The sequence below is a fragment of the Buceros rhinoceros genome, unplaced genomic scaffold, assembly GCF_000710305.1.
Source record: "Buceros rhinoceros silvestris isolate BGI_N320 unplaced genomic scaffold, ASM71030v1 scaffold2222, whole genome shotgun sequence".
Taxonomy (NCBI): Eukaryota; Metazoa; Chordata; class Aves; order Bucerotiformes; family Bucerotidae; genus Buceros; species Buceros rhinoceros.
In genome coordinates this window covers 59920-83921 of record NW_010398168.1, presented here as the reverse complement: position 1 = coordinate 83921, position 24002 = coordinate 59920, and the positions used below count along the sequence as shown (strand labels likewise).

At 36.9% G+C, this 24002-nt stretch overlaps 1 protein-coding gene across 1 annotated transcript; it reads left to right on the top strand.

Annotated features, from left to right (window-relative positions):
• The first annotated feature begins 2744 nt into the window (after positions 1-2744).
• On the top strand, positions 2745-23725 carry TTC39C (tetratricopeptide repeat domain 39C). Its single transcript, XM_010130975.1, has 13 exons — positions 2745-2792; positions 4354-4482; positions 5461-5575; positions 9088-9442; positions 10735-10903; positions 12845-12938; positions 13769-13876; positions 14374-14483; positions 15134-15257; positions 18496-18593; positions 19527-19631; positions 22711-22749; positions 23396-23725. Exons 1-13 carry the CDS (start codon positions 2760-2762, stop codon positions 23483-23485), a joined length of 1569 nt encoding a protein of 522 aa, XP_010129277.1. The 5' UTR covers positions 2745-2759; the 3' UTR covers positions 23486-23725.
• Positions 23726-24002: the final 277 nt, after the last annotated feature.

The window sequence follows — 24002 nt, the reverse complement described above, 5'->3', positions numbered from 1 at the left end:
CCCTCAGTGAGTGCTTCATTATTTTTTGTAATCTTGGAAGAGCAGTTGGCTCTGAAGTGTAACTAGCACCTCATTTTTTAACATTGTATTAAATTTTACCAAAAAGAAATATAAAGCCTTTCAAAATGTATATTTAAATATTGATACCTTCATATGTATCTATGTGCACACTTAAGAACAGGTTCTTAAATTCCTGAAAAGAGAACCAAATTTTTTACAATATTTGAATGCCTGAATTAATATATATTGAGCTGCTGAAACAGCATATATATGCTCTTCGATTCTTAACTATTCATTATGATTTATCCATTTATTATTTTTATTTATTCATTCCTTTTTATTGTTTTAGTGCTTTCACTCCCAAGCATGGCCATTTTTCAAGTTGCTCTGTTTGAAAATGTTGTTCCCCTAGACAGGTGACCAGTTTATCTCTAAAGCTGATTTTTTTTTTTTTTTTTTTTTTTTTTTTTTTAAAGCTTTAGTAACTATTTCTACAACAGGATGATGGTTTTTTTTATAAATTCATAGAAAATTAAAAAGTAGCCTAGAACTTAAAATATTTTCATATGCAACACTTCTACTGTTTATAATTCCACAATATTTTATTTGAATTTATATTTTGGTCATAAAACTCATATCTTTCTTGCCCAGGGCTAAGCAATGCTTGGATGTGACTTTCTTCTGAGAGCCAAATGCCTGTGTTGCTAAGCTTATTTCTTTTGTTTATGCACTTTTCAGAGGGAAAAAAACACCTTAAAATCTTAGTCATTGTGCAAAGTTTTAATAAGAGCTTCATCTTAACAAATTTACAAGTAATTTTTTTACAGATGCTCAAATTTTAGGTATTCCATTAAAATAGTTTCTTTGGTTCCATTTGTGGTAGTGAAGTAACATTTTCAGTGTGGATGAAAACTTAAGTGTGTTCTGAGGGTCTTACTGAGAAGTGCAAACCTACTTAACTACTTCCTTATCACAGAATCACAAACTGATAGGAGCTGGAAGAGACCTCTGGGGATCATCTAGACCATGCCACTGCTAAAGCAGGTTCACCTAGAGCAGGTTACACAGGATCATGTCCAGGAGGGTTTTATATATCTCCAGAGAAGGAGACTCCACAACCTTTCTGGGCAGCCTCTTCTGCTGTTCTGTCACTCCAAAGTAAAGGAGTTTTTCCTCATGTTTAGGTGGAACTGATCATGTTCCAGTTTGCACCTGTTGCCCCTTGTCCTGTTGCTGGGCACCACTGAAAGGAGTCTGGCCCCATCCTCTTGACACCTGCCCTTTAGATATTGATAAGCATTGATAAGATCCCCTCTCAGTCTTCTCTTCTCCAGGTCTCTCAGCCTTTCCTCATAAAAGTGGTGCTCCAGTCCCCTCATTGCCTTCGTAGCCGTATCATGTTTTTTTATTTTATCTTTTTATATTCACAAGTGTTGTGGTTGGGTAGTTTTAGTTCACTGTGGTAAACAATCTTTGGCAATTTTCTGTTCTGAATGGCCTTTGGTATGAAGGATTGATTATTTGGAGATGCCTACCTGCTTGCTTCCCAACAGCTGCTTTCTTGCTGCTAATATAGATCTATGGAAGCTCAAAAATGAAACATTTGGTTTATTTTTGAGCTTCCTTGAAAGTATGATGTAAGTGCAACTTCATATGTAAGGACATAACTCAAAATTTCTTGTGCTGATTTGTTCTGCAATTTGAGATCCGCTGGGTGTTGGCAATGCAGTAGATGTGACCAAACTCTTGTATTATAATATGGGTTTACTACTGGGAATTTGTATTGAAATAAACAATATATTATTTTCTTCATGTTTTTTGAGAACCTGACCTATTATAAAACTCTACTTTAATCTGATGCTTGCAGATTTAGGTTGGAAGCAGCTTAGGTACTGTTCCATAGTAATACATGTACCTGTAGCAGAGATGTTATCTCTCAAGTCTACTGACTTTTCATATAACCTGTCAGCCCAGTGCTGAACAGTGTGAATCAAGTACTGCTGAGATCCTGAAATTATTTATTTTTTTTTTAAAGTACTTTCTATGTGACATTACTGGAGCCTCGTGGTCTGTGTGGCTGCAGTAGTCCCGAAGTGTGAAACCTGTCCTGTATGTTACTAAGGGCTTGCCTGCATTTTTTGATCTAGCAGTTGATTCCTTTTGGAATACCCCCGCAAACAGAATACATGAAACATCTTAAAATCATTCCACATGATGTAGTAAGACACATATTCTGGCCTAGAAACAAAGCAACTATAAACCCATAAGCCTTGTAAGAACTTTGTATTACCAACAACTTAATGTGGCATATGCATGTCTTTAAAAGCTGGGTAGATTACCTTAAATTTGTGGTAACAGGGGGAAGTGAGAAGCTCTTAATAGAATTAGTTAATGTTTGTCTGCTAGATCAAAATTGTAGCAATTGATCACAAGAGAAGAGTAGAATTAACAGGTTTTTAATTTTCTGTAGATTTTAAAATTTTTTTTGACCTGCACTGAATGCATTTTGATGGCAGTAGTTTCTCTTAAAATCTACAGTTTGATGCTTGAAAAATTAAATTTTAAAAGATATATTCAATTTAGTAAAAATAATGAAACTTTTAGCTTTCCATTCTATCTTGCAGAATGTGAATTGATACAAACCCCCCAGTATTGTTTACAGATGTGTAAGTTAATGCAATATTGATCTTTATGACAGGAAATATGTGCAAATAATAATAACTGTGTTTTGTTTCCTTTACAGAAACCATAGCCCATTAATGAGTTTTGGAGCCAGCTTTGTGAGTTTTTTGGTGAGTGGATGAGAGCAGAGAGTATACATCTCATCTCTTGTGGTTAATGTTTGTATGTGCATGCGTGTGTGGATATGATGGATACTCCTAATTTGTTTCTTTTTATAATACTTGATTTTTTTTTTACATTTTTATAAATGTAGCTAGAAAAAAGTAATGTTACACAAAACTTCTTAACTTATGTGGTTTAAATAGAAGCTGAATCACAGAACCTTTACTTTCTCAAATGTGTGAAATATTTATGTGCTCCATTGAAAGAGTCATGATAAAACGCTCTCTTAAATGAGCAGTAGAGGTGGTATTAAAATAATACTCATAAATGACAAAATACACGTAACTGATAGCTTTTGCTATTGAAAATTTCTCCATCCATACTGCCAGGTGAGAGCTGTTAATTCAATCCGTTCACATTGCTTCCTTTTTGAATATACAAGAACTGAGAATATTGACTGAAGAAAAAGTCATAATGAGCAAGTTAGGTCTGTTAAATGCTTTTCTTCTGTTTGTTTAATGTGTTAAAAATGTGTCAATTAAAAACTTAGAAGGTATATTAGAAAAAGTTTGGAACATGTTTTTTTAGAGTGTCCTTATTCTGAGTTTGCTGCTTAATCTGAGATCACACCAGAAATTATCTATGGTAATAATCTTTTTAAAGACAGAATTTATTATAATATGCCAGAAATAGATAAATTGTAAATGGAATTAATTTGAATTCTCTCTAGTGTCTGTAAACTATGCAATATGGAAAAGTGTATTGATTAGGAAACGTCCTGGGACATACACTTTCTGTGAAGTCAGTGGAGAGAAGAAAGAAATGGGGGAGAATCTCTCAGGCTTTCTTATCTGATGTGCTGAACTGGGATAACAGAACAGTGCAGCATCACTGCATCCTGAAAATGTCTTGCTTAGCTACTGTTCTAAACATAGCAGCAGCACTTTGTGTGCCTGTGTCATTCAGAACTTTCGTTTAATAAAGCATCAAGAAAAGAAGTTACTTGTTCTGAAACTCTTTCTAAATTGGTTTAGCAGTAGTTGGAGTTGGTTGCATTTTTTTTCTTCCTACATATGTAGGAACTGTGGTTATTATTTTGAAAACTGTAATAGCTGTTACTTGTTACTCATTTTACAGGGCTGTTTTTTATATGGATGAATTATGTAAAAGCAGCACCTGCATGGATGCAAATCATGCCTTACATAACTATATATGTTTTATATTATATATGTATTATATGAAAATAATTTACATGGATTTTTCTTCCACTTAAAATGTAATGTGACAGCACATTCAGTTTGACTGTGTATGAAGCTTTAAGACAAGGGGTTAGGACCTGGTATGTTGTGATCTGTCTTGAAATTTTGGCAAAGCACTCTCAAATCTCTGGTTTGGTGTTTTTCTGTATAGAAGTATGTGTGCTGTTGTGTGTGAGTGTATTAACACTTCTTTTTAAAAATGTTAAGTTTTATTGTCAAGATTTTAAGATAACTTTTTCTATCCTACAGCTTTTGTAGAAATAAATACATTTGTGATTTTTGTCATTTAAATCTGTTTGCTTTTTGGTAGAATGCCATGATGACATTTGAAGAAGAGAAAATGCAACTGGCATGTGATGACTTAAAGGCTACGGAGAAACTTTGTGAAAGTGAAGAAGCTGGAGTTATAGAAACAATCAAAAATAAAATTAAAAAGAATGTAAGAACATTATCTGTAAAATATAGAATTGTGTATTGGATAAATATTTCCGGAAACTTCTTTTCCATTGTCTTTGTATTTTGAATAGAAGATTTTTGATATGTCAAGAGTAGTTGAGATCAATAATAAATAGGAATTGAGTCAAATGGTTTGCTTGGATTTCCTAATTATCAGAAAATACTCAGAGTCAGATAATTCCTCTTCTAAAGCAGCAGGTTGCATTGATATTCGTGGTTATTTTCTTAACACCTTGGATTAGTGACCTTTTAAAATTATTTCAGGAAGCTTGTAACCTAATTCAGGCTAACTGTAGTTCATAAATGCTCTGGTAAAGTTCAAAAGTCATGATGTTAAGGCTGCATAGTGCTGTGCCAGCATATTCCTAGGGAATTTTTCTTCCTTTTTTAGATTTTCATTATAGATAATGAAGGAAGAATAAAGCATGCAGATGAAGAACTGTTTAAAGTAGTAGTATAGGAACCTCCAGTGAGTGGCCTGCCTAGCGTGACATTGCAGATCTACAGCAGAAAAAGAAAGCATTTCTCTTCAGTATTTAGTTTACTTGGTAAAAAGTATCAAACTTGACATACTTAACTCTCTGCTGTTCAGAGGCACTGTGTTTTCCCTGCCGCTTATTATTTACCCCTTTCTGTACTTTTCCTTTCATCTTTTAGATGCCTGTCTGATGTGTTTAGTAATAATTAAATGAAATTTAAATCTGTTCTTTGTAGAATCTTAAGAAAAATACTTGATAGCATATGTATAAGATTTCCCAGTTCATTAAGTAGGATCTTGCTCGATGACCTCCCAAAGAAATTTTAGTACAATTTTGCACTTAAAAATGCTGTTAGTTTAGTAGCAATACTACCACTTGCAGTTATTTTGGGGGGGGGGGGTTAATTTGTCAGATTTAGACTACTGTTCTGCATTATGCTTGATAACATTTTTCTGTGCTCTTTGTTCATATATTCCAAACAGGTTGATGGACGAAAATCCACTCTATCCATGATAGATCGTCTACAGAGACAAATAATTGTAGCAGACTGCCAAGTCTACTTGGCTGTGCTGTCGTTTGTAAAACAAGAGTTATCAGGTATGCAGTGGCTTTAATGTTCAGAAATATTTTTTTATTTGATATATTTTTAATAAAGCTTGATCGTGAAGCAGTAATATGACTATCAGTAGAGATGATTGTTTTGTGAGAAGGAGCATAGTTCCTTTTGAAACATACCAAGACTTCTAGAGGTATTGTTCTACCTTTGTGTAGATAGTAGTATCATAGAGTAAGATGAGCTGGACTGCTGCAGATTAAAGCTTTCCACTTTTTTATACCAGTAATCATATTCAACTGATTCTCTTTAGGTAGATTGGAGTCCTTTGCATGTTCTCATAGAGGCATTTGAGGAGTTGGTGTGAAGATAGGTAGCATTTGTGTGCTTTGCGTGGCCTGCAAGATGAAAGTGTTCAGGCCACCAGGAAAATCCTACTGTTCCATATGTGTATGTTCACAGCAACTCATGAAGATGACAAACTGACAGTGAACACAGTTTTAAATGAAGTGTGGTGAAGATGGAACTGCTGAAGCAGGTTTTATTTGCTGGTCACCAAAGCACATCCTTGCGTGCCAAAGAGGTTAATCCTGTCATGTTGAATACAGACCTCCTTATTGCAGCTGCAGAGCTGTTTCTGATGTTCACTTGCATTCCTGAATCTTTTTGCATAATCTTAAAGTCTGCCTTCATCCATGAGTTTACAGAACGTGTGGTCAAGGTCACATATGAGGTGACTGCATATGCAGGTTTGTGTCAAATCAATGAAGACCAAGAGATGGCAGTCAGAAGGGATTGTCAGTGAAAACCCTACTGATCAACTAGAAGGCATCGGGGAAGTAGTACTCAAATTATTTAGAATAACACTAAGATCTTCAGTCAAGGACACAGAGCTTTCTGAGATGTGCAGACATAGTTTCTTCCAAACCATGGCATCAACAATGTGTTTGGTTCTAGCCAGCAGAAATTCAGGCGGTATTTCTGCCTTTTGTGTGTGCAGTGCTGCAGAAAGGTTTTCTTGTTGTGCAGTGCTGCAGAAAGGTTTTCTTCTTGTGCAGTTCTGGGTTTCTATTTGTGAGGGTTTTTTTTTTTTCTCCCCTCTTGAAGGTTTTTTTCTTGTTTCAATATATATTCTGCAGCTACATAACTGGGTTGAATGCTGTAACTGAGGGGGTGTCTCTCCCCTCTCGTCTGCTGCTCACGGAACTGAAGTGGGTAGCAGAGTACTGCAGAACATGCAGTATATTTGGGTTACTCTACTGAGTAAAAAATATACCTGTAATCTTTAATTAAATTTCCAAGCAGTTAATTGCCACCTCAGCGACTGCTAGTTCCTGCTGTTGCTGAATTGTTGGACCTAATATTTCCATTTTTTGAGTATATTACCTTACTGATTATGTATAAACATCTTTTGTTTTTATCATGATTCTGTACAGAAATAGCAACCAGATTATTGAAATGAGTGTAATTTAAAAAAAAAAAAAAGACATTCTTCAGAGGCAGACAGATATTTCTGATCAGTGGATGGGTGAAAAATTTCTTGTGTTTTTCTTCCTGGAACAGTTTGACAAGAAGCATATGCAAGCTGCTTTCTCATATGACTAACACATTTTAGATTTTCTTTTCCACCCTCATGGATGTATTACAAATAGTTTCATCTAGAAGTTAGTAACACAGCAACTTAACTTATATTAGCTTCCCACAGCAATATTGAATTCCCTTTTCTTATATTTACCACTGCTGTCCCAGGTCTGACTACTTTCAGAAGTTCATGCTGGGAAATCAGCTCAGCGATTGGGCTTCATTTGATTTTTATGTGTAGAAAGTCAGAAATTCATTCTTTTAATTTGTTAGATTGTTCTGTTCTAATATATCTAATCTGTTTGGGTTGTGCCATGTTAGTGAACTGTTAATGACACCACACTGATGGAAGTAAAGCCTAAAACTATGCATTTTTTCCCACATGGTATCTTTTGCATTTGATGCGTACATCAGAACATGGTTGTTAGCTGTTAGCAGAAACACACTCTGTAGGATAAGCAGAACGTGGCCTTTTCCTTATGTGCTTGCTGCATTGCTATGCGTAGTTGTATGAGCATTCATTTTGGGTGAACCACATAACTTTTAAAATACTCTGTGCAGCCAAAAAGTGGCCTAATTGAATAAAATGGAAGTAACATTAGTCTTGTAATAGGGCTGAATCATGACATGTTTTTATGGTTTTTATTATAATTATTAATATGAAACTCAAGATAAAGCATTAATTTTTTTACCAATTTAAGTTCATGTTGACAGAACCCTTCTGTCACAACTGAGAAATTTTGCAGTCTTCTCAGTGAGACTTCTGAAGACTCTTAGACTAGCTTCATCTCCTCTTCATACAATAAGATTCTGAAAAGAGGTAGTCTAGTCTAGTGTGTGAGAGTACTTTCTCCAGAAATGTTTTGGGTTTTTTTTTTTTTTTTGTAACTGGAAGGATTTTGTAAAGATATCAAAGGCTTATAAAGAGAGGTTTGGTATTCATAGCTTTTTCCTTTTCTTTGACACACCCCATCTGTTATGATCTAATTCTGGCATCCTTTATAACAGTGATCGCTGCAAATTTGTTGATACCTGTTTAGAACCACTGCTATAACCTTTCTTTTATTTTCTGTCATTTCTAGTTAACTCCTTTTTCACTGTAGTTTGTAACTCTCGGGGCTCTATCACAGACCAGATGCTGGTGTCTGCTTTTACAATTAATGTATACAAGTATATTTTGTTTTCTCTTTGCCGCTTACCATTATCCAGGGATGTGCTGTAACCAAGATAAATGCTGTATAAATAATCAAACTGGACATCTTTTGGTATCACACCTTTGTTTACCCTCTTGTAAAGATGGTAACAAGACTGAGAATTCTCTCATTCTCAACTGAAAATGTTCAAGACCAGATTTTTAGGGAAATTTAGGTCCCCAGCTTACATTTGAAATTGAGGAAGTCAGGCAACTGAAAATCGTTTAAAAACCACACAATACATGCACTTGGGTTTTTTTCCGTTGTTTTTTTTTTTCTTTATCATAACATACCATGTTCATACGAGGGAAAGGGAAATAATGGTCTTGAAAATCTTATCTAAACCAAAGAAAGCGGTTTGCTTAGTATTTTCCCATCAACTGTCTTTTAACATCATTTGGGTTGAAAAAGTGTAAGCTGTTCTTTGAGTTTTGCTTCTTTTCCTTTGCCAGGCAGTCATTTCATCTCCGCTCTATAGTAGAGTGGAGTCCATCATTAAGTTCTCAGATTATTTCTCTCTGACAGTTGTATGGCTTTGTAGCTGAAGGGAAGTCTCTGTGTATTGCGTGCTGGTTTAAAGTCTTTGCTTGAAAAGGACTGAAGTTGGCAGTGCCCAGTATGAAAGATCTCTTTGAGAGATCAGTAGCTATTACAAAATTCTTTATACAGTAAGTTAATGCAGATAGAAAGATCATCCCAGGATTTGTTAAATAGCATTTACTGCTGGCTGTGTTCCACTTCTGAAATACATCCTTGAAATATTTTTTCTCCTTGATTTTTAGCATACATAAAAGGTGGGTGGATACTCCGAAAAGCCTGGAAAATTTACAATAAGTGCTATACAGACATTAATACACTTCAGGAAATATATCAGAAGAAAACAACTCAGGAATCCTTGACTTCTGATGCTGCAAATGATAATCATATTGCTGCAGAAGGTGTAACGGAGGATTCGCTAAACAGACTGAAAGGTGCTGTTAGCTTTGGATATGGACTTTTTCATCTTTGCATATCCATGGTGCCCCCAAACCTGCTCAAAATCATCAACCTGCTGGGTTTTCCTGGAGACCGCCTACAGGGGCTTTCTTCACTGATGTATGCAAGTGAAAGTAAGGACATGAAGGCCCCTTTAGCTACGTGAGTAGCTATATTGAAATGCTTTGGTAGATAACTTAGTACTGAAAGTAAGTAACTGGGAAAAAGTGAAAACCAAAAAGTCGGGTTGCTTTGAAGGAAACAACAGCAGGTAAAATAAACTTGTAGTTTGTTGTTTAACATGCCATGGTTTAGTAAATTCATCACTTACTAGTATATGAGATCTCTCTGCTGTTAGTTATTTACATGTATGTGGGGTTTGTGTCAGTGTTCTGATGTCTAGCCATGTCTCCTTATGTCTAGTAATTTATGTGCCAGCAGAGTAAATGAAAGCACACCCCGAAGGCTGAGTAAAATTTACCTAAGTTGTATTCTGCACTATGGAGAACATACTATTTTGTATGAGTCATTGATCTCACTTAAGTATTTATCCTTACTATTAGCCAAAGATCCTTCCTGTTTAATTTTTAATTTTAGCATCTGAGTAAAATGGGGTGTTCCCTTAGTCTTTTTAGAGGAGTGTTTGTTTTTGTGTACTTTTTTTTTTTTCCCAAGCCATCATATGGCATTCAGGTCGTCTTATGAAGGGTTAGCCAGACTTAATTTAACCTGCTCTCATAAATGGGTTTATTATTCCATTCTCTCCAAATTAATGCTTTTGTTACTGGACCTACTGCAGGAACCATCAGATGTCACTTTTGAAACATTGACAGCAGAGCTGAAGTCTCTTCTGCTTGAGGAGAAGAATTGGATTTCTGATTGGTTAAGAAAGATTAAATGTTCCTGTTGATTTGTTCTTTCTGGAGAAGAAAAATGTTATTTTGGGAGTGTTTCCTTCTTCAGATGGTCTTGGAAATCTTGGTGCTCTGCCCTTGTTTCCAGGAGCGACGTGGGTTGTGTAGATGTCTGCCCTTCTGAACACGGGATGTTTTTCTTTTTGACGTTGATTTCAAATGTGTCTGCTGATGTGTGTTTACTTTTGTTGCTGGTAAAGTTTGTGGGTTTTCCTCCCTCCCTCTAATGAACAATTCATTTCCAAAGTATTCCTGTGGGTTTTTCTTTTTTTTAAAATGTACAGATTTCTGAAGGGTCAGTTGCTTTGATGCTATTAACTTGATCGTTATGTTACCTTTGGGTAATGCGCACTGAAGTGTAAATTCAGGTGCGATTTAAGAGTACGTTGATGTATGGCTATAGTATTGCGTTTGTTTTAAAGCCAGGTTGTATAAGAAAAGATTCGTATATTTTTTTGTCTTTCAGAATGCCTGTGTAGAACATTATCCTTAAAGTTCTGTTTACAAGCAGTAATCCTTTTTATTCTTATGTTTCTTTAGATTAGCTCTATTGTGGTACCACACCGTCGTTCGTCCCTTTTTTGCCCTTGATGGCAGCGATAACAAGGCAGGATTGAAAGAGGCAAAAGAAATTCTTGTAAAAAAAGAATCAGCTTATCCAAATTCTTCTCTGTTCATGTTCTTCAAGGGAAGGATACAGCGATTAGAGGTATTGCGTGTTTTCTTCCTTTCCCCTCCCCATCCTTTGTTGTTTTAATATTTTTTCTGATGTGGACGAACTGTGGAAGCTTCAACAAATTGTGCCTAAAGATACAGATACGTGGAACGGTAAGTAAAAAGAGAGGATTGACTTCTCCCTGGTTTCAAGTTCACATACCAAAACTGCTGTTCCCCTATTTCTATCTGACTTAGTGGCACTTTGAAATTCTTGTTCAGCTACTTGATGTATTTGTAGTTCTGTGCTAAAAGGAAGTGCTTTTGGTCACTCATGAGTTTCTCGTGGTATAAATAGCTATTTCAGTTTTGCTTATAAAACTAAAATCCAAGTATTATCTGCTGAGTATGTAGCATTTACCATATTTTCATTTTATGCGTTCATATATAGCTAATTCTCTGCAATAATTTTGTAAAAAACCCAGCTTTTGTTTTTAAGAGGTATTTTAAAGAAAATACAATAAAATCATTTTAGAGCTCTCTCTATGTGTTTTCTTAAGATACAACACTGCAAATTTTTTTAATTCAGGAATTTTTTAAATTCGGTTTTGTTTATGTGGATGACAGGTTTGCTTTTCCATGAGTTTCTTTCAGTTACATGCTTAGCCAGCAAAGAATGGCTTAAAGATTCTTCTGTTATATAAATTATATGTGAGGGGAAAAAAAACACTATTGAAGTGAGTATAGGACATATTAAGATATGTAGTGTGTCTGTGTATAAGACTTAATTAAATGCTGATTTGCATCCCCCACTTTATGGTGATTGTTATGGAGAAGTCTCATTGTATGCAGACCAGGAAAAACCAAAATTAAGGTAGTCAAAAGAACTATCATTCTAGTTCTTACACAGCTGTCAGCCTCTTTTTGCTAAGCTGTTGGTACCTAATGATTTGATCAAAATGTTTTTATCTCGTGCCTTTTTATCTTATTACGTGTCATGCAGCATTTATGAGTTCCCTATTAACTGTTGCTTAAAGTGGTTATTGAGGGATGTGGAAAAAGGTGAAATAGTTTGAAATAAATAAAATTAAATGTTGAAGATATCTGTATTGTGCAGAAAGCTAAATTTTATTGGCAGATGCTAAAAAGATGACTTTTAAAGGTGGAATGGCTAATTAGAGTAGAAATGAGATTACTCAAAAGCTTACTGCACAAAACCAGAGAATTTTGGACTTAATAGCGAACAGAAGGAATACACCGCTGACTTTTAAGGTTGAGATATGATCTGAATTGGCTGTAAGTTATTTGGGATCATTATTACATTGTTAAACTCCTGTACTATCAGTCTCCCCACTTTTTTAACTCTGTAATGTTCTGCAGTTCTCTTTTTTGTATGTCTTTTAGAGCGCAAGTTCCTTACTGTATGTTTTAATTTTTACTGTTGCAGATGGTAGGACTAATTGTTAGTATGTTGCAGGCAAAAACTTTGCAGTCTTGTGTGAAGTTTCATTTAAATGTGAATCTTGAGTTGCTTTGTTTTAGTGATTCTTACTTCCCTTGTCTCTTATAATTTGGCTTTTGTAATGTTCACTATGGGACCTCTTTAAGATGCTCGTTTACCGTTGTTACTAAAGGCTTTGTCATAATTTGGCCATACTTCCATTCAAACGAGAAGCAGTCAAGAGAGTGGGGAGGAGAGAAACTAATATTGAATTAATATTAGACACCTCCTTTGAATGGTTAGCTCTCTAGTGATTTTTAGTGCATTTAAAATAATCTAGAGTCTGAAATTAATTTTGTGGTTTTTCTCTCAGTGATGTGTTGTGCCTCTTTCATCTAATCAAACCAGAGGCTGCAATCTCTAGGACAATTAATTTTTTTAACCATATTTTTTAAAATACCTATTAACAGAAATCTGAATGTTTTCTTTATCAGAGTTAAATTATCCAACAAATCTTAAATTTCAGACATCTGAGTTCTTTTTCTCTTTTGTTAGTGTCAAATCAATAGTGCCTTGACCTCATTTCATACTGCTTTGGAGCTTGCAACAGACCAAAGGGAGATTCAACATGTCTGCTTGTATGAAATAGGTAAGTTCGATATGTTTATGCTATAAATAGCTTACTTTTAGACTAGCAACTTCAATTTAAAAAAATGGATTATTTTTATTAGGATTTTTAAAAAGGTTTTAGAACACTGGTCTTTGTCCTGAATGGATTATGGTAATAATCCTGCTGCTTGTTTGGGCAAGTAGAATTCAACAATTTTTCATAATTTTAAAGTTTTCTGCAAATACAAGATGATGCAAAATCAGATGGTAGACTATAGAATCAAGGGCAGACAGTTCACCTATAGAATATTATTTAAAATGAGAAATTAACTCATCTGATTTGTCTATGGAATCATCATTTTTGTGCCAAAGATTAATTGGTCTAGTGAACTTCAGTTTGCAGGACCTGTATTTCATCTTCGTTGCCTTCTATCAGTAACAATGTATGCTCTATGTACTTAATTTGCATACAAGTCTTTAAAGCGGAGAACGTATGTTGGCTCAAGCTTTAAATGAGTCTCCTTAAGGGATCTTGTCAGAATGGGGAAGAACAAGGGAGCAAGCAGCAGCTTTGTAAGTTTCAGCATTCTACAAAATATAGTATTTAAATTAAAAAAAAAAAATCGCTTTTATGTCTGTATAGATTTGTTGTTGCTCTGAAGTGGTTTCATTGTTTTGTATGAAATCTTATAGTTCAACATTTACCAATTACTTTAAACCAGACTTTAAATGTATGTCATTGATTTTTCTTGGTTTTACCTTTTCCAATTACTGGTATAACTGTTACACTAGCTCCAGCTCTCGTAACAAACTGTGTGTTTCAGTAATTTGGCACCAAATTTGAATTAATGTGCTTTCTCTTGGTTTTAGGTTGGTGCAGCATGATAGAGATGAATTTCCAAGATGCATTTGAATCCTTTGAGAGGCTTAAAAATGAATCCAGGTGGTCCCAGTGCTACTATGCTTATTTAACAGCAGGTGAGTATACGCAGTGTGTTGGGTAAGTGATAAATCAGTGATACAACAGGGCTTGGGTACTGTTTTGGGAAACTTACTAGTGCACCTACTGCCTTCCACACTGCCTGCTGCTTTTGCAGCTTTATGCCAGGCTTGACTGAAATAATTTTGTTTCTATGATGTACACTTGCATGCGTGCACATGTGTGTGCCTAAGTACTTTCTCTCTCCTTTTAAATGTACATACAATGATGATAGTGAGTGTAGTGACATGTCCTGTAACAGTGCATTGCAAATATTTAATGAATAAATCCCTAGAGGCTGGGTGTATTAGTTCCTTTGGTCCAAAAAAGAAGTACTGACCTGTTAATGATCGCAGAAGGTACCTTGGAGAGCTGGGGTTTGCACGTTCATCAAATCCTGAGTCTAGTCCCGTAACCATGTGATGTGTAATCTTGACTTTTTTCCAGCTTCATATCCCAGCAGCATTGACACATTTTTATTTCTGTGTTCTTACAGTGTGTCAGGGAGCCACTGGTGATGTCAGTGGTGCTCAGAATGTGTTCAAGGAAGTCCAGAAGCTTTTCAAAAGAAAAAACAATCAGATTGAACAATTCTCAGTGAAAAAGGTTTGGTTTAGCGTAGGCTGACTTGTTTCAGTACAGTAATTACACTTGGTAATTTTTTTTTGATTCTTTACCAGTATTTATTTTTGAAGGATGTATCTGTTTTCTGCTGTGTTGCTTAGGTAGGATTAGTGGCAAAGATTCGGAGGGAAAAACAAGTGTCATGTATTTTAAAGACCTGGCAAAGGAAATGTGAATTAGCTATTCACTTTACTACTAAAGTTATTATTAAAGATAAAAATACATGCTACTATAGTTTCTTGGGTAGTTTTCCTTCTAGCTTTGCCTTTCTTACTCCTTTTTATCTTGTCTTGTTTATCAAAGCCTTCTTTTTGAAAGCCAGGAGTTGTCTAGGAAGTACCTTCCAACTGATGATCTTGCAGATGTTACCATTTCAGCATCCAGTCAGTGTAAACTTGGGATTGTGAAATACAATAAAACAAATCAGGCTGCATACAGGGAAGCTTCAGTTTTGATTAATATATAAGGCCCTTACATTATTTGAAAGACTTTGCTTTTTAGTCTCTTATTTTTATAAACTTGTTGGGTGCTTTCACGAAACAGAATTATTGTTGTGATACATTGTTTGTGAATATTATGTTCCCTATAAAAGGACAGATGATATATCCCCCCTCTTTCTCCCCACTTTGCAGGCAGACAGATTTAGAAAACAAATGCCAACCAAAGAGCTCTGTGTCCTGGCATCCATTGAAGTATTGTACTTATGGAAAGCCCTTCCCAACTGTTCCCTCTCGAACTTACAGCATATGAGCCAAGGTATTATATGGTTCTGAGATTTATTTACTTTTTTAAATGAGGTGTATAATTTTCTTCTGTTGTGCACAGTAGCTCGTTGTAGCATGATAATTTAAACTTGGGTGCCAAAACACTTTTAGTAACTAAAGAATAACGACCCATTCGGATTCAACTTAAAGCTTCATTTTTACCATTTTTTTTTTTTTTTTTTTTAGGGTTTGGGGGGAAGGGGAGCTGCCTGCTGCATATAGTTGTTTTGCATTCTGCAAACAACTTCAAGTTATTACCTGCTCGCTTAGAAAATAAAACAAAAAATATCTGCCACTGAGATACTTTCTTCTTTCTGTAATTGTGAATTTTTTGGGATTGTACACAATTTTTATGTTAAGCTAAAAAACTGCTAGTCTAAGCCATGCAGCATTCTCCTGCAGAAACTGGCTGCGTATGGCTTGGATGTGTGTACACTTAGCTAGATCAAGTACTGGCTGTATGGTTTTGACCAGAGAGTGGTGGTGAATGGAGGTCAATCCAGTTGGTATCTGGTCACCAGTGGTGTTCCTCAGGGCTCAGTCTTGGGGCTTGTTCTCTGCAACATCTTTATCAATGGTCTAGATGAGGGGATTGAGTGCACCCTCAGTAAGTCTGCAGATGACACCAAGTTGGGTGGGTGTGTTGATCTGCATGAAGGTTGGGAGGCTCTACAGAGGGATATGGACAGGCTGGATTAATGGGCTGAAGCCAGTGGTATGAGGTTCAACAAGCCCAAGTGCTGGGTCCTGCAGTTGGGCCACAACAACCCCCCAAGACCCTCCAGGCTCGGGGAAGAGTGGCTGGAAAGCTGTTGGAAAAGGACCTGGCGGTGTTGGTTGACAGCGGCTGAATATGAGCCAGCAGTGTGCCCAGGTGGCTAAGATGGCCAACAACATTCTGGCTTGTGTCAGCAGTAGTGTGGCCAGCAGGAGGCTGTGGGAAAAGGACCGGGCGGTGTTGGTGGACAGCGGCTGAATATGAGCCAGCAGTGTGCCCAGGTGGCTAAGATGGCCAACAACATTCTGGCTTGTGTCAGCAGTAGTGTGGCCAGCAGGAGGAGGGAAGTGATTGTCCCCCTGTACTAGGCACTGGTGAGGCCACACCTTGAGTACTGTGTCCAGTTTTGGAGCCCTTGCTTCCAGAAGGACATTGAAGTGCTTGAGCGTGTCCAGAGAAGGGCAGCAAAGCTGGTGAAGTGTCTAGAGAGCAGGTCTTATGAGGAGCAGCTGAGGGAACTGGGGTTGTTTGGTCTGGACAAAAGGCGACTCAGGGGGAGACCTTATTGCTCTCTTACAACTACCTGAAAGGAAGTTGTAGTGAGGTGGGGGTTGGTCTCCCATGTGACAAGTGACAGGATGGGAGGAAATGGCTTCAGGTTGTGCCAGGGGAGATTTCGGGTGGATATTAGAAAGAATTTATTTAGAGGAAGTGTTGTGAAGCATTAGAACAGGCTGCGCAGGGCAGTGGTGGAGTCCCCATCCCTGGAGGTATTTAAAAGACATGAAGTGGTTCCAAGGGACGTGGTTTAGGGACCCCGGCAGTGCTGGGTGACTGGCTGGACCTGATGATCTTAAGGGTCTCTTCCAACTAGATGATTCTGTGAAGAGTCAGAGCTAGCTGTGGGGTTTTGTTCTGTTTTTAATTGAAGATAATTCGTCCATTTAAAGTGCATGATGGCAGTGGGTTACATTCAGATCCCTAGTTTTCTAGTCCCAAAGTTAATGGTGAAGGGTTTAAAATTAGATTTACTTAAGTTAAAAATAAATCTCAGGGGGTTTTTTTGTGTGTCATTTGCCTTCAGAATGATGAGCTTTAGAGGTTGTAAAGTGTATGTACTTCTCTCCCACGTGCTCAGATGCAGTGTAGATCTTCCTTTATAAGCTTCTAGCCAGTTCACATTTTAATGTGAAATAGCAGCAGAGATTAAAATTCGGAGATACTCTACTTCTAAGTGTGACGCTGACAGATGTGTCTGCATCAATGATCCCTGCTTGAAGATTTTCTGCATGATGAGAGTGTTATTGCTGTGCCTTATGTATATCTCAAGATACACAATTTTTTTTGCTTCCTTTTCTCTTGAGCAATTGGAGTATAGTTTGCTGGGGTGAATTTCCAGGCTTTTCCCCAGGGCTAGAAGTTGACATTAAAAAAAAAAGGCAATTAATTTGTATACACATGTATCTCTCCCTAAGTAAAAGGCCAAGTAACTTGAAACTTGCAATACAAGTGAGAGTTGACAGCCTTTGTGTGTTGTGTAACATCCAATTACTTCATGCAGCCAACTCTCAGTTATTCACAGGTGGCTTGTTTGGGTTGTGGATTAACTGAGAATGCAGAGCTAGTTAAGATCTGTCATGGTCTGTGAGGTGAGGCAGAACGTGAAGTTGAAGGATCTCTGCAGGCACCACAGTTCAGCTCCTTTTGAAGGGATTAAGACTTGCAGGCCTCTCGTACCCTGGCCTTTCTGGAGGCAACAGTGCAGACAAGTGCAAATACTCTTCATGGTACTAGCCTTGATTTAACAGAGTGCTAATAAGCTTGATCAAAGTGGAGCCTGATTCATCTAGAGGTGCCTACATGCATTATGATGCAGTTCTTCCTGGAAATAGAGCACTACTCAGCTGAGGCGCAGTTTGTCCCTGGATTGTGGAGCAGCTAAGGTCTGGGAAATAAGTCCTGTGCTCTCATCAGCATTGAAAACTGTGATGCCAGAATACCCTAGTCTGGGTTTTTAAGTCCAGTACAGGTTTTTATGTGTCTGTCAGTTGGCTTCTGTTTAGAATAAATCAGCTTTGCCTGAACTGCTTGCCCTGAGTTCATTGTTACTTGGACTATATTTTTCTTTTAATATCTGGGACAAACCAGTTTCCCATAGCACCAGAAGGAGGTGATTATTTCTTATCTTTGGTTTTTTAGTGGATAGTTCAAGGGCCAATAGAGAAATGGATTTACCTTTTCTTTTGAGAAGAATACACCAACTGCCTTTGACTTCAGCCTATTCGTTCCTGTTAGGAACTGTTCTCACGAGGGACAGATTGTCTGATGAGGTTCATATAAAATGAGTTGTAGTTAAAGGAAACAAAATTACTTCGACTTATATTAATGTTACTAGCATCTCCTTTTTCTAGTTAAATTTAATCGTCAGACTGAAAGTCACCATGGACCACAGTTCTTGTCTAAGGAAGGATTTCAATCCATCTTGTTTGTTTACTGGAATCTTTTCATTAAGCTTGTCAGGATGTTGATGATTCATCGGCTGTTGGTTTGAGGAATTTGCTGCTTGGTGCCATACACAAATGCTTAGGAAATTCTGAAGATGCTGTTCAGGTAAATTGTTAAATACTAATTTACACCATTAATCCTATTTTATGAGCTATTCTGTTAAACAGTGAATATTTTGAGTAAGAGTGTTAAGCAAGCCATTAGCTTTCAGTGCTGTTGATGGTTCTGTTTTGTGAATTCAACAGAGTATGTCAGGTTCTTTTCAAATCTTCTGGTTAAGCATGTCTTAATTATATTCTGTGTTTTAAATGTCATTGGCTATGTTGAATGAACGTGGCAGCTAAAGTGCCTTGTAGGAGCTGGAGTTGAGGGGAAGCTTGGGAAGAACAGAGTAAAAGTTCCCACTCTGGTGGATTATTTGTCCAGCAAAGAAAATACAACTTTTTTAAAAAAATACCTCGGAGATTGACCTTTAGTTTGCTGCTTCTCCTTCAGACCCATTAGGCACTGAATCTTTATAATTAGCACATATCAGAGAATAATTTTGCCATTGCTCCAGGATGTGAACTGTAGGCACAAGTTGGTTTTTTTTTTTTTCCCTTCCCACAGGAGAACGCAATTCCTGTAAGAAACAAGGGAGCCAATACCAGCTTTGAGTCTTTTTTTATCTTCTTTTCTTTCCCTGCTTCTCTCAACTACATTTTAAATAATTCATGTACTTAATCTCTGATTAAGCCCGTGTTATATCTAATATTTTTTCAATAAGAAGTTAGAAAACTCTTGAAACAGTCAATATATTACTTGGTAAAAATCCAGATAAATAATTTTGCCTTGATATATAGTAGTGTTGGTAAAAATGTCTGGGTCTTTCCTTAAAGAATTGCTACCACTGGAAATTTTTAATGAATTCACATTTTAGCTTTGGGCCAATTTCTAGTGCTTAAAGTTGAACGGTACTTCTGGAATTTTAAAGTATCAAACAGTTCACTTCAGTGTATTACTGCAATCTTTTTGTTCTTTTTTCTTTTAATTATACAGTACTTTCAGCGAGCTGCTAAAGATGAACTGTGCCGTCAAAACAACTTATATGTTCAGCCATATGCTTGCTATGAACTTGGCTGTCTTCTGTTAGACAATCCAGAGGTAATAGCATAACCTATTTTTAAACTTTCCAAATTAGGGTGGACTGTCAACATACCACTATACAAACAATGAAACAAAGTTTATAGGTGATAATGTAAGTTAAGTTTTAAAAATGTATTTTATACCTACTGTAAACAAACTTACGGCTTTGGGGTTCTGCAAAGCAAGAAATGCAATGTTTTTGAGGTAATGTCTTAATTTTTCAGTGTCAAGAGCTATAAGGACATTCTGAGGAGGCTTAGCGTATCTAACACTGCAATGACTTGTTGTTACTGGGTTTATTTTTACATAAAAAGACAGAGCCTGAGACTCTCTGAGGTTCTTCAGGGCAGTTGTTACGTTCCTGACCATTAGTATTACCTTTCTTTAGCGGTAAATGAACATGTCTGCAAACCACAGCAAGCAGTAAAGCAAGAATTTTGATGAATATAGCAACGTATTGCTTTGGTTATTATTTACTATGTTACGAAGAATTACTTTTCACCTCCCTGATCATGCCATGATGCCCATTTTTTCATACGTGCCTTACAGAAACAATGTGTATAAATACTGAGGTGTGGAGATACTTGCATTACTCCACAAGATGCAAAGGCCTCTCTCCTGCTTGTCTTGCCTTAATGTTTCTTCTGCTGGTGGCAGCAGAGGCCTGGCCAGAACGCCTTGGGCAGGCAGGCAGGCATTTGTTTTTTGTTTTCTGCAGGTAGTGTTTAGTGTCAAGTGAATGCCTAGGGTCCTTCACTTACGTGTTTAATTTCCTATTGGATACTGTTCAAGCCCGAACATTATCTGTAGTTATCCTCTCCACATTGAATTTGGTGGCTTCTTAAATTAGCTCCATGTTTTTGGGATCAACCTTATATTTGGAACAATGTGGTATTTGTCAAAAGTCTTTTTACTTTGGGATTATTTGTCCCCACTTGTAGGACAGGTATCTTCCTAATCTTGCACATCAGTGCTTCTTGGAAACCTAGCTGGACTAGCATGTCACCGTAGTTATTGCATTGCAGGGGATGTCCAAATAAAGTGATCTCAGTCATTTAAATTCCATTAAAGCTGCATCTATTGGCATTTTAGCTTTCACTCTGATGTGTGGTGAGATTCTTGTTGTTCAGGCTGAAGAGGAAAATAATCCCCCTGGCTTTCAGACTGTCCATATGACTTGGAAGATGATACATCTGATCGTTCAGGTTTCTGCATGCGCCCTGCCTCCTAGGGACCCCAGAGTACCTGAAACTAGGGTAACCAGCACCACTCTTGGTGCTGTTTCCCTCCTCAGTCATGTACCACCACTCACTATTTCGAGTTTGTGCTGCTTTATGTAGTATTTCCTGAATCCCAGAATCATGCAGTTGAAGAGACTTTTAAGATCATCAAGTCCAGCCGTTCACCCTGTACTGCCAGGGACTTAAGGACTAAACCATGTCCCTAAATCAGATGGCAAGCTATGGGAATTCCTTGCAGGGTGATGACTTGAACCACCACATCATTGCATGCAGAATACAAAGGAGTTGGGCTAACACTATCTTGCATTAAGATTCTGTTTTCAGTTTTTATTGATCTTGTCAGGTTTAATTATCCAAGCTGAACCTTCCTCTTAAGGAAGGAAGGAAAGGAAAATCTTTCAATAAAAATTATTATCAGGACAAAACTAGAAAATGCTTTTTAAAATAATTGGGGTTTTTTGAAAATCCTGCTGCCCTATGACTTAAAACTGGGCTTGAAACCTTGTAGGGAGATCTGAGTCCAGTTAATGCTCCTGCTGCCTTTTCTCCCATGTTCATATTTAAATTTTAACATGTCAAGTGCCTCAAAAAAAAAAAATTAAAATTTTTTCAAAAAGCATGATGGGTAGTGAAGTTACATGAAAATTTTGAGAATGTGGGACCACTCCTTCCTTCCTCCCTGCTTTACCTGTAGTATGTGCACCGAGGAACGGAACATGCTTTGTGTTGGGTGTTTGACTGTACTTGCTTGTACTGAGAAGCTATGGCAGTGCTTAGTGTGAAGGACGTGCAGAAAGCTCCCTCTCGTGGCACTCAAACGATGAGGAGGTAAATGATGCTTGGCTTGAGTAGAGTGGGATGGGGGAAAAGAAAGAAGTACAGTTTGAGGCGAGGGATGCTGTTTATAGAAGTCCCATTTATTAGCTGAGGTGTCACGTGAGAGCTCTGTAATGGTTAAGAAAGAGAAGGGAATAGGATTTTAGAAATCCCATTGACCTGAGAGGCTGAGTATTAAAGACCTGAGCAACAAATACAAATATGAATGTGCATTTTAGTATAAAAAGCATGCTGTTACTAAATTTACTTTGCTTTAAAATTACTCATAATTACATGTCTGATTTATCTTGTCCTCTGAATAATCTTTGTGGTTTTAAACTTAGTTCTAATAAAGTTCTTCCAGATTTTAATATGGTTACGTGGAAGTCTACAGATTATTTTTTTTTTTGTAGATGTCGTATACACTGAATGTAATTTAAGCAGTATAGATATATATGTTTATATACAGATATATTTGAATAAGAAACTTAATTTTTCTTCTCTAGTCAGGCAGTTGATTATTTATTTGTAAGGCTTAAAATAAAAATGTACTGTATGATAAGAAATAACACATGAGTTTTTCAGTAGTAAATATTAATCTGCAAATACCTGTGTTTTTCCTTAAGAGTTTGAAATTGGGATTTCTGAAACAACTTCTAGTGCCTACAGAACAAGTTACTGGATTTTAAGTAACTAGGTAAAACTTCATTGAAGAAATAAAAATGACTCTTTTAAGTCAGTTAGTCATTTCTCTGTAGCCTTGTTTGTTTCCTTGTGCGTTTTTGTAGCTCACCACCAGCAGCAGCAACTTGCAATTATAGGTGTAACTTCTCTTTTTCTATAGAAGACTAGAAATACATACTTCAGCATTTCTTGGGTGCCTCATTAGTATTTCTAGTTTCCTAATTTGAGAGAGTTTTGTCTGCTCGGTGCCTTTTTTCAAGATAGAGATGCTGCTCTGGACTGACCGGGCCTTGTACATGAGGTACTTTCTCTAACAATTGCAGTGCATTTCTAACATAACATTTGTCTTTTTGTAGACTGTGCCAAGAGGCAAAACCTTACTTCTCCAAGCCAAGGTAAAAACTAAGACACTTTCAAATTCCTCTTTCTAAGATGAGGACATTTGAGAGCTTGTTTCGGGGGATTTGGGGCAGTGGGAGTGAATGCGAAATGTTAGTGTCCCTCACCTATGATTGACAACACTATCAAGTATATATACTTTAAGGTATATGATACGCATCTTTGTATGTTACATAGATACATATTTTCAGGTCAGTCATAGCACAGAGCCCACATTAGTGACCTCTCCTGGAGTGTTAGAACCTTGCCAAATTTTTCAGCTAAGATTTGGCTATAGAAAATTTGAAAATGGCCAAGTCTCCACTCCTTGTCTGTTCCAACTGGTTCCTACCTTGGGCATGTTGGGATATTCTAGGTCTTCTGGACTTGCAGAAATTCTTAGATGCCATTCCAACTACATGGGATTCAAACAGCGTGTTGGAAATGCGAGCTTCCTACTCTCTTCACCAACTTGGAATTTCTGAAATAATTCTGTTATTTTGGGGTAATGTGTGGTTACTGCAACACACAGTCTCTAGTTCACCTCTTTTCTTTGGTCTGTTTTGTAATATGGCTTCTTAAGTGATAGTAGTAAAATTATTTTCATCTCATAAAGTGAAGGAGACTAATAGTTATATGCCTTGTACCCCTCTCCCCCCGCAGGAGGAATTTACTGGCTACGACTTTGAGAACAGATTGCACGTCCGCATACATGCAGCCTTAGCCTCTCTGAGGGAGGTGGTTCCACAGTGACAGACAAGAAGTCTTGTTATCCTTTCCCACAGTTTCTGCACTTTAAGATGAAGCAGAAGAAAAGGCTGTTGGGAAGACCAGCTGTTCTTCTGAAAACCACTTGTGCCAGAGACACTTTCCTAGTACGGTCAGAGTTGGTATGGCTTAGTAAAACATTACAATTTTAACTAAAAGTAAATCAACTGGGAAGAAGGTTAAGTGACCTTGTATTTTTAACTCTTCAGTTTTTATTTTCTTTAAACCAAGCTCAACTTAATTGCCTATTACTCTGTGGGTGAGCCTAAATAAGCACACGTGATTTACTTCAACAATATTGGCAAGTGGGATTTTTACCTTATAAAATAGATCTAAAATATGCCAAAGGGAGCACTTTTGTTTTGGTTGGAGTAACATAATAAAAGTAATGGGTGTAAGTATTGAAGTTGGGAATGGTCAGAACAGTTTTGTTTTATTCAAGCATTAGCCAGTAGACAGGAGAAGAAAAACTATTCAGACACAAAAAGCAGATCTTACTAAA